The sequence below is a fragment of the Charadrius vociferus genome, unplaced genomic scaffold, assembly GCF_000708025.1.
Source record: "Charadrius vociferus isolate BGI_N301 unplaced genomic scaffold, ASM70802v2 scaffold74, whole genome shotgun sequence".
Taxonomy (NCBI): Eukaryota; Metazoa; Chordata; class Aves; order Charadriiformes; family Charadriidae; genus Charadrius; species Charadrius vociferus.
The window spans coordinates 1,009,712-1,021,173 of record NW_009647849.1 but is presented as its reverse complement, the minus strand read 5'-3'; the positions used below and the strand labels follow the sequence as shown (position 1 = coordinate 1,021,173).

The 11,462-nt window shown below is 36.1% G+C and overlaps 1 protein-coding gene across 1 annotated transcript; it reads left to right on the top strand.

Annotated features, from left to right (window-relative positions):
* Positions 1–1,383: 1,383 nt before the first annotated feature.
* METTL22 (methyltransferase like 22) lies at positions 1,384–11,091 on the top strand. The gene is made up of 10 exons (XM_009882901.1): positions 1,384–1,513; positions 4,106–4,453; positions 4,813–4,853; positions 4,939–5,083; positions 5,565–5,636; positions 6,244–6,297; positions 7,446–7,526; positions 8,472–8,574; positions 9,383–9,551; positions 11,056–11,091. Exons 1-10 carry the CDS (start codon positions 1,384–1,386, stop codon positions 11,089–11,091), a joined length of 1,179 nt encoding a protein of 392 aa, XP_009881203.1.
* Positions 11,092–11,462: the final 371 nt, after the last annotated feature.

Sequence of the window (11,462 nt, the reverse complement as noted above, 5' to 3'; positions counted from 1 at the left end):
GGCGCTGCCCTGGCGCGTCTCCTCGGCCGGCCGCGGAGGAACTGCGGGTTGTTGCTTTGCAGCGGTTTGGGTGTAGCTTATGCACAGGTTTCTGCTGGCAAAGGGCAGGTGTGCAGGCGGGACTGGGTTTTACAAAAGTTAATAGAACATAACTAGAGTTGCGAGGCTGCCTGTAAGTTGAAGCATTTTAAGCCAATGTATTTGTGACCTTGTTCAAGCACAAACCACAAGCGGATAATGGGAAATTTAGCTTAATCTTTCAAGGGTTCGTGGCAACACAGGAAATGGCCTCAACGGTGTTTACATACAGGGTGTATTAGAGGTGCTCATAGCTGGTGATACCTGGGTGTCTATTAATATTAACTACATCGTTCATATAATGCTTCGTGATTTGTGTGAGTGTGAGCTAAGCTTGTCATCTCAGTTTTTAAAGACACAAATTTTGTTTTCAGATCTATGGCTCATCAATGTTTCACATAGCCTTCACAAAATGTAAAGTTTTATGGAGTATAGGGAAATAAATATCCTCTTTATTTTTCTGTTCATAGGAGGTAATTCATTTGTGCCTTAGGACAGAGAGACAACTCAGCGTTGGACATAAGGAAATGAGGATGATTTCAGGTGTTTATTTTTTATACTTTTTTCTGGAGAAGAAGAGCACCAAAGACAAGAGACATTAACTGCCCAATTAGTGAAGGCATATAAAAGGAGCTGAATTTTCTTCAGGAAGGGCAGATACTCCTTTTACAAAATTTGGGGGATTAACCTATGATAATACATTTGGTAATCTTGTCCATTTCTGAGAACATTCAGAGATTCCTATGAATAACAAGATCCCTTAAAATGGTGAAGTTGTGCACACAGGGCCTTATGTTCCTTTGAAGACCTTGACTTAGCATTGTAAGTCTGTGCATTCATGATAACATCTGGTTTTTTTCAGGGGATGTTGTTTCTAACACAAGCTAATTAGTAGCTCTTCCTAAAATATGTGATGTCTGCCAGTGGGCTGCTAGGAATTATGTATTTGATTATTCTTTGGTGCACTTTGAAAGAGAGCATTGGAGCATTGAAATTTTATTGAATAGTGTAATCTGATTTTTATCTTCTAAAATATTGCTGGAGCAATATTCAAACAGTGTCAGGATGTTACTCAAAGCTGTCTGTGTTTGGTTTTAGGTTGAATATCCTGATGTACAGCCTGCTGTCTTACTGTAGCATGGTGGAGCTCGCACAGTCACGTCTTGCCTGAGATCTTCACAGAAACTATGTCATGAGCAAAACTGTTACTTGATGCCTGTTAATAGAAGAGAAGCAAACCGCTTTGTAACAGCACTTCATAGGGGACTATTTGGGTACTGTAGATAGTCGTTTCACCAGCACATCATGGTAGATGTAACAGAGAAGGAGATGGATAACCCCACATTTAGAAGTGACACTGTACTTTCCGATGTTCACTTATACTGTCCAAACAAAAGACATCTCATGGTACGATTGAATGCAGTTGGACAACCAGGTAATATATGTTTGGCCTGATGGAGCAGTATTTTAAGTGTATCTTTTTAATGTCTGAATCGTCCTTTGAATGGTTGATATTAATCATTACATATTTTGTTCCAGTTAGAAGCAGAATCACTTCCTACTCAGTCTTTAGGAAGAGGGCTAGCTGAATTCTCCTCCTGAAATTAACTACAGAAATGAAAACTATTAATGTAGAATTTGTAGACAGCCTATCTCAAAACCAGACATTTTAAATTAGTTTCTGAGAAGAAGTAACCGAATTAACTTGCTTGCAGGTTTGATTTTACTTATTTGTTCCCTTAGCTATAATCTCAATATAGCACTTTGGGTATCATGTTTGGAAGTTGGGATGTTTCTTGCATAGAAACAAAAGGTGAGAAGCCAGGGGATTTAAATAGTCTACCTTAAGTTTTAAATAAAAATTATCAGTAATTAATATATGAATTTTTATAAAATCTGTATGTGATGATGTACCATCTATTCCGGAGGCGCCTAACAGCTTCATTTGGGGTTTTGGGTTCTTTTGTTTTAAAAAATTTGGCAACAAGAAAGCTCAGAATGGCAATGGTTTTGACAGAGTTGTATAATTTGAAGAGTCAAGGCTGTAGTGGAAATGAATTGGCAAATGCCTCTAATTGCTAGCTTGTAGGTTTCTATAAAGTTGTCAAGAAAATTGACCTTGAAGCTGCGGTAAAATGTTCTGTAGAAAAGTACTGCTCCTGCTGTGACAGAAGTGTTAATTGTTTTTTCAAACCCAGTTGTGACATAAAAAGAGTAACTTCTGCAGCTGTTCTAGCATGTGACAGTGTAAAAATAATAAAAGTAGGCCTGACAAAGAAGTGGGTAATAATTTTGACCCTATCAGGTCAAAAACAGGTAACTAATGCTGTGTTATGTCTTCATGCTGTTTGACATTTGTTTGCTGTGGTTTTTCTTAATGCAAAGAACCTTTCAACAGAACGAAATGACAGCATATGCTACCTACTCTGAATGTACTTGGAATAATTCCTTTATTTATCAAGACAATAATTGGATTGTAGTATGACAGCTTTTACTTTAACAAATATGATGACAGTCTACCACTGTCACTTTGATGGATTTTGGCGAATTTCACGGGGATTTAGTCTCTGCTGCTTTGGGTCAGTTTTACCTTAGACCTTTTGAAATGCTGTAGAACATGCAGAGAATCAGAATGGACTTGGAGAACAAAAGCACTTCTTTCATTGATGGCATCCTCTAAGCTGTTAAATATTCAGATCAGTTTAATCTGGTTGTCATGCAAACAGTAGATGACTTATAAAATTTCTCATGCTAGGGTAGGCAATGAAATTTTTATTAGATCTACATGAAGACGGTCTCTCCAGAGAAGAACTTCTCTCAGGTTACAGTAGACCAACTTTTAATATCTTGCTTTCTAAAGAAACTGGAGTAGAACTCCATAAGTTGTGAAATTGTTGAAAGCAATGGTGGCAAGCACTTTCTCTCTTCCCTTTTGATGTGAATGAATATAATTCTAAGACATTCTTAGAATCCTGCTGGCATTGACCTTTTTCACTAGTTGTATTCTGGGCTATCTTTTTCTCAAGTCTCAACACATTGTGTGTGATTTTGGAATAATAGTACCCAGCATGAGATGTCTACAAACACTGATTTTGTACCAGAGTAGGTGAATCAAATTCCATGATTCTGTGTCCCATGACTGGCCTGTTCAGTCAAGCACAGTGCTTATACACTGCTGTAGAGCCAAGATCAACTGTAGATGGAAGGACAAATGCTCGTTCTTCCTCATGTGTTGTATTCAGACAATACAGATTCCTGTAATTAAAATTGCAAGGTCCACGTTTAGTTAACTTAAAATTTTTAGTAGATGTTGATGTCAATGGATGAATGGTTGCAAAAGGTTTTTAACAAATTTGTTTATTGAGAATAATGGCCTTATTCATTCAATCTCTTCAAAGATTCAGTTTGAAGACTTAAAAAAAAAATAAATGTCAGCATGTTCAGCTTCAGCGAGGTGTCTTCTATGAGCTTATTTCTGCCCTCTCATAGTCATACTAAGCTGATTTCAAGGCTTGAAGTTGCATTCCTAAAGACTTTTAAAACAGTAAAAAAAAAAAAAATCTACTTGCTGTATACTAGAACTTGTTTGTTTCTTATAAGATAGGAATTAAATCTTAACCAAAAGAAACAAATTCTAACTTGTATTAATTCTTCTTTCAACTTGGTTTGAGCTTGTCTCAACAGAAGATTTTTTGGAGGATGTAAGAAACCAGCCCTTCTGCCACCTGTTAAAATAAATGTTACTAAATCAGATGAAAGTGTGCATTGTGACTGCATAGATGCTGAGTCAGCCAGTGCACTGTGGAAGTGCTTCATTTATTTCTACTGACAGAACTTAATAACAGAAATATTCCCTTGTAGCAAATTGAACTATATTTCAAGTTATCTGTATAATTTTTTACTCTCTAGATTTTTAAGATGTGAAATGCACACCAAAATTTCATGTGTGTGGAAGTTGCGCATAGATTCTGTTCATACCTGGTGTTTAACTTTCTCCCCCCTCCGTGTTCTTACCGGATTCTTACAGTGTTCCGGTCGTATTTCAAAATCCTTTGGAACACAGAAGATTTGCCAGCTGAGAAACATGTGAGAGAAGCTACAACAGAAAGAGAACACCACTACAGAAGTGGAGATGAACTGTGTGACCAGGACAGAAATAATCCAAAAAAAGAAAGAGAATTAAATACTGAAGGAGTAGAAGCTCTGCTAGATGATGACGGAGACTTGGAAGTGGTCAGAAGACCTCGAAGTGCCTCTGATTTAGAAGCGGAGGATCTTTTGAGGGATAGAGTGTATCCTGTAATTCTGATGAAAGGGAAAGATGATACGTTTGAAGATGAAGAACAAGAAGGCACTTGCAGTGATGTTAAAATAGGTAAATAGCAGACTTACAGTAAAGAAATGGAATAAATATGTTTGTGTAAAACAAAAGAAAAATAGGTTTTCTTTAGAAATAGAGCAGCAGCTGTTAAGTGAAAGGAGATAATAAAACAAATACAAGACTGTGATATTGTAAATATTTTTTAAAATTTACCATTTTTCTCTAGCAGTGTTTTGGGCAATAGCTTATCATGGGAAACTTCGTGCTCCTTAGTTAGAGTGAAGTTAGAATGAAGAGTGTTTAGTTCTATATTTGAAATGGAAGCATGACTTGTTTTTCAAATTTGCCACTATGGAACTTGATTTGAACAACAGCTTGAGGTAGTTATTTCTGCTCTACTTTCATTTTCACAGAACATACTATGGCCACCCCCTTAGAAGATGTCGGTAAACAAGTATGTATTCTGCCTTGTAGTATCTTGCTGTTCCTGGGTTGTGCTTCAGAATTTACTTAGTTTTAACTGCTTCTCTTATCCACAGGTCTGGCGTGCAGCATTTCTTCTTGCTGATTACATTCTGTCTAAACAGGACATGTTCAGGTGTTGCTCGGTGCTAGAGCTTGGAGGTGGCACTGGAATTACAAGTATTATCATGGGAACAGTTGCCAAGAGAGTTTATTGCACAGGTAAGGCAATTATTTTCGGTGAAATATTTTCGTGAGACTTCACAAAGCAGTGCTTTCATTCTGACGTTTTCATCCTCATCTGTTCAGTTTTAGTTAATAGTTTTTTATGAACATATAGAAAATTGTTGTTCATTGAAAAATAACAAGAACTTTCTCAACAGATTGAAAAAGCAGTACTACTTTTAAGTGCAAGGGTTTAAAAGCAAGATACATTGCTGTGAAGTCAAGATAGCATGCCGAGTTTAAAATAGGTAGTATAGGGATCTAACTTCTTGCTTCAAGGATGTCTCAGAGTTTACTACTGAAAGACAAAAGCAAGAAGGATACTAGGGAAGCAGTCATCAGTGGATAAAGTTGCTCTGAATTTTTCTTAATCTTGTCAGTTTGAGGGAAACTTAGATTATTAGTCTTGAAAGGTCAGGGGCATGCATGGCCCATGCAAAATATTCTTATTTTGAATATCATTATCACTTTTTTCCAGATGTTGGTGATGATCTTCTGACCATGTGTGAGCAAAATGTTGCATTAAACAAACACCTGTTGGAGCCGGGAAGTAAGTGCTATGCAGTCAGTGTTTGTGCAATTGCCTACATATGAACTACTTTGTGATTAAACAGCACAGACATTGACTATCATTGACTAGCATATTCCAAGTAAAATTCAATTTTTGTCTTGGTTAGAAGTGACTCATTTAAAAAGAAAGATGCAAGATACCTGCATGTGGTCCATGGGACGGTTTCATTTTGAGAAGAGCAAAATACTTTCTCTGTCATTGTTTAAGACCAGCTGTAGCTCCTACACAGTCATTGTGTGAGTTCCACTGAGGTACTTGGGAGGATAACAGATATCCAGGTGCCAGGGGTCACATAATCAGAGTATAAATGACAGAGGTAGAACTCAGGAAAGGAGAAGTATTCTGCAGGTGAGACGTGTAAGGGAGAAGGTGGGTTGTCTTTCTGACCCTTAAGTTCATCCTGTTCTTTTGTGAGTGGGTAACTGGTTTTGTAGAGTAAATGATTTGATGTTCAGCTTTGCTTGTTTCATATGTCATCGTAATTGATCTTCATCGCTTGTTTCAGTACAGATTTTGACTCTCTGCTTTTGCTTAGGTACTGTCTAAAAGGCCATTTGTGACTGATGTGATCTTTCTTCACCGACAGGAGGGGAAGTTAAAGTAAAAGAACTGGACTGGCTGAAAGATGAATTCTGCACTGGTAGGTGGTTATAATGGGTCCTTTCAGATAGGGTGTGGTGGTTTGGTTTGTATTTTTTTTCCTTCAGAGCCATCAAGAAAAGCTTACTCCATTGTTTATGAAGTAAGTCCTCAAGCACATATGCCTCTGGAAAAATAGTTGAAATTACACTGTTGTCTTTGGTTGTATCATTGCCGTGTGAATGAGTGAGGAGGGGTTTACTGATATGTTGGGAATAGACTGTGGTGGCTGTCCTTTACTTAAGTCAAAATCCAGAGGTGCAAACAAGATGTGTCTGTTATGTGGCGATAGTGGAATCCAGGCAGAATGACATGGATTTGAGTTACAAATACAAAACTATAAAAGGTGGTGGGAGGGTAGGTGGTGATGTGAAGATGTTCCAAATGTAGTGGTGAATGTGTTATATTTTAATGGGAATGTCTACTGCTGCTTTTAGCAAATAAAAAGCAACTAACAAATAACATTTAAAGTGCAATTAATGATAGTAAATTACATCACTAAAACTTTCCTTCTAGTGATTGCTAGGTCAACACAAAATTGTAGCAGTAGGTTATATGAAGCCTACTTTATAGATTTTTAGATCATCAGTTGGATTTGCTGGAATGCTTCAAAAAAAATAGAAAAACTATTTAAGCAAGTGGAAACATCCTTTACACATTCAAGAGCCTCTCGTGGACCTCAAAAAATTCTGGTTAATGAAAATCTTTGATACTGCCAGTTGCAAAGGCTTTATGTTTTTTAGACTTTCAGGGAGAGTTTCTATATTTTAACAAAGTCTAAATTTTAAAAAGCATGATGAAGTAGGAAGCTTAATCAAAACTTATACAAAGGTGCATTTGTGTTTTTTACTTAAAGGAGTACTAGTTAAATCTGTGATCTTGCTACAGGGTAGTAATTTGTTGTAAATTCTAAAGTCAAAGAAAACTTACTCTTGCCAGTCAGCCTTGGGAGGGTTGGACATAATGCAGAGACAGCAAAGGACTGCAGGGGACTTCATAGAATGAATAGATGGAGGTTTTGATTTACCTTCAGTGGGGTGCTCCATTTATGGAGTAGCAGATGACCACAGGAGTGAAGAAGTTTCTTTTTTCCAGCTGTCAAGCATTTGAGACATTTAATCATGCACACCAAAGCATTCTTTGTTACAGATCCTGAAGCTCCTTATAGCTGGTCTGAAGAAGAGATTGCTGATTTGCATGACCACTGTACTGTGATAATGGCAGCTGATGGTAGGAAAATATAAACAGTAAGCTTTAAAATCAAATACATAAGCATTTTGAGTAATAATTTAAACATATCTAATTTGCTTTTAAAATCGAATATGTCAGATCCCTACCTAATTTGTTAAAGCTCTGCCTTAAGTGTTCCAGCCTGTATTTTTTTTAAAACAACTGTATTCATACTCTGAATTAGCAATAAGAGAACAGATGTTGAAAACTACTAGCTTTTTCTTTCCGTTGGTGTGGTAATTATTTGTGACTAAACATATTACTCAAAGAACATAATCACAAGTGATGAATTTGACTTTCAGAAGAGTTTGGTTATCTGGTGCAAGACAAAGGTAAGACAAGAAAAACAGTTCCATAACTGCACTTGCCCATAGAATTTGTGCCTTTGGATATCTCTGTCTTGTTTTTCTGCTCTTTTTCTTGCTTAAGTGAAAGACTGAAAAATAACAGACTAGCTTATCTGTATATGAAAACCATTGTTGTTTTGATGTATAGATAAAGGAGGATTGGTTTTAGTTATGATAGTGAAAGGCATTGCAAGACTGCTTTCCAAGGAGGTATAGTTATAGTGGTAGATTAGTTACTGCCTTTTTTGGTTTTTTGTAAGAAATGAGGCTCTATACATTGTGATATCCTGTCTTTTTTAGCTTTGCAATAAGGTATTTCCAGGCTAAGAGAAATCTTGTTAAAGTTTTATAAGTCGTCTGACAGAAGTGATTCCCATTGATACAAGAGAAATCTTAAAGCAAGCCCGACATCAATAGCAGCAGTGGATACTATTACAGGGTCAGTTGTCACTAAAAATATACTTTGGAATTTAGTTTAAAAAGTGACTTGTTAGATTAGAATAATCAACCTAAGGCCTGTTGGTTTTTTGTACCTGAGACTTAAGTAAATAATACACTTAAACATACATATTTTGTGCTCTTAATCTTGTCTTTGTAGTGTTCTATGATGATGACCTGACAGATGCCTTGTTCAGAACGCTGTATAGAATCACATACAACTTGAGAAATTCTTGCACAGTTTACCTAGCATTAGAAAAGAGGTAAGTATTACTATGAACTTAAAATAAAAAAGCACTAAAAACTGTATGTGCTTGCTTTATTTGGAAGAAAGACCTGATTTGATTGAAGGTCGGCTTCTGATTTTCATTGTATCGCTTGATCATAGGCTGCGGTATATGCTCAGGACAAGCATTTGTGTTTATACGTGCTTCATTTTTATCAGTTCAGAATTTAACTTCCTTAAGAGTTCAGCTTTTGTTGTCCTACCTTTCTCTCACATCAGGTAACCTCTGTGCAAATAAGTGTAAATAGGTGGCTAGACTGATGTATTCTGTAATGCCTGACAACATTTGCTATATATTTTTTTGAGGTCATAGAGTGGAACAAAGGGGCTTAGAATGAGGGTATATGTTTCTCAGCTTGAGTACCTCTAACAATTTCTCTTGTGTTTTCTTTTAAGGAATTGTTGAATGTTTTTGAGTAGTCACATGTTGCAGTCCATTCATAAACTAATATATAAATAGGCTTTGCTTAAATCTTTCGAGATACCTAAGCAATAGCTATTCATATGATTTGTTGCCAAGTGTTTGTCCAGGAAACCAAGCCAATGATTCTCTTGTGGCAGAGTGCCTTAAAATGAATGGAAAGATTCATCCAAGAGTTACTGGTGTGTTGATGCTAATATAACCTTGTCTGCTTTTCAGGAATAGTGGAGGGGTTACTTTTTTTTGGCTATCGAAGTTAGTTAATTACACTGAGAAGACACACGTTTTCCATTAGCTGGGGAAAGTTACATAGCTATTTAAGATGTAGAGGAGAGACATTTTAAATTAAATATTCTCTTGCCAGGCTGAACTTCACTTTAAGACATATGGATGTTACATGTGAAGCCTACAGTCATTTTAGAAATACTCTAAATGATTTGGAGAGCCTCCAGGATAGAAAAATGAAATATACTGTGGAGCCCATTAAGCTTGATTTCTGCCAGTTTCTTGTTTATGAACGAGTCGAGCAGTTGGTAAGTGGCATTCGTTAAAATAAATGTAATATGTTGGGCTAATAATCTCAAATGAGTTTTCAGCTGTTTACTTAACATGAAATAAGAACAGGAGAATAAACATTATCTTTCCATTTATTTCCATGTAGCTTCTTGTTGTTTTTTTTTCTTTTTTTTAAAGATTCTTGTTTGTGCTTACATAATCTCTACTAGATTGACATAACATACCATTTTCTATCACCAGCAGTACAGCGGCTTAGGTTACACTAATTTCTTCAAAGGTTATATCCATTACTTTGTAAAATACAATTTTTGTGCTTTTCATCTACTTGCTTGTAAAAGAGCTTTCATTTCATAGTTTTAGTAATTCCTTTCCCAGTTCAGGGTTCAGGAAATAATGTTCTAATATCTGTGAGGAAGTTGATTAGCTGTAAACTTCTGATATTCAGAAACATGTTACGTACAATTTTTGTAGTTATATAATTACCTCCCAAGCACTTATGGTTCTCTCTCTATATGTTATTTTTCCAATTGTCTGCACTTAGGAATATTATGCAGGGTAGCTAATAGCTTGCTGGCTTCTAGAACAATACAATTTAACATCTTTTTAGAGAACTTGCAAGTATTGTACTGGATTGCAAATCTTTTACTAAGAAAATATGTTCTGTAGTCAATATACGCATATGCTGTGTCTTCTGCAGTATGTATGTGTAGTAAGGCTACGGGTGCCACAGTTACTTCATGAGATTGATTTATTTTACTTAATGCTGATACCTTCATGCATAAAACGTGCATGCAAAACTTGAAAACAAGTTTTACAAGTATTTAAGTGTAGCCTGGATTATACCTACATGTGTAAACTCATTCCCTAGCCCTTTTGTGGAAGGCTACTGGTCCCTGAAATATATGCATTTTTAAAATGCCTAAATTTTTTATCATTGAGTATATTGCTGCAATTCAGGATGTCGTGGTGAAGAGTATGTGATAATCCACTTACTAATCTTTTGTGTAGCAGACAATGTGTATACTGACTTATTCTACAGAAATAAAGTGGTCTGGTTTTCATCTTCGTTGTCCAATGGATAGAGAATCACCTGTGGGTTTGTATAAGACATGCATTTTTGAGAGCTTGATTCCCCAGTAAATTGAGTATTTTTTCAGTGGTGTTTTTACTAGTATACTTGACAGCATTTGTCATCACAGGCTAAGAAAAAGAGGAAGATTATCAGACAAAATACTGCAGGTTATGTAGACCAATGAAATTATTTTAAAACAAATTGTTTGAATGATACTAATTTTTTATTTAAAAGGTCAGACTATAAGAATGAAGAAATCGATTCTATTTCTCTGTGTCAAAGTTAATTTGGTGGTTGTTCTAGGAGATTACATAGATGGATTTATCTGTAGATGGAAGTGTATACGGTGTGTCTTAAAATTTGTCTTCCAGTGGGCATGTTGAATTCTTTCATAATTGCAACCTACTGATCTGAGAAAATACCTGTATGTATCTTTTCCACTCCTACAGGAATTGTGGAAGATCATTGCTGAACATCTCACATGACGGGGAGATGAGAAAATAGAAGATCTTTATCTAAGGATACAGGCTTTTTTGATGTTTTATTAAAAATGGATTTTCATCCCAAGAAAAGCATTTTCCTGGTGGAACTGTGTTCTCAGAAAATATTGCTATGCAGATTTGCTTTTCCTTCAGTAAGTTTTTGTTTTGGCACTTAGGACATGGTTTCTTTGATGTTTCTTTTACAAAACTGTTTAATGTTGATCTTCAGAGTATGTACGGGATGCCAAACGGTGGCAGTGATGCAGTGACTTGCTCTTTAGGATGACTTAGGTTTTAGAGTCTGACAAAGAAGTATTGTAACCTTTTTGGTGTGGCTGATTTGCACATGTCATGCATTTTCCTTTTGAGTTTTC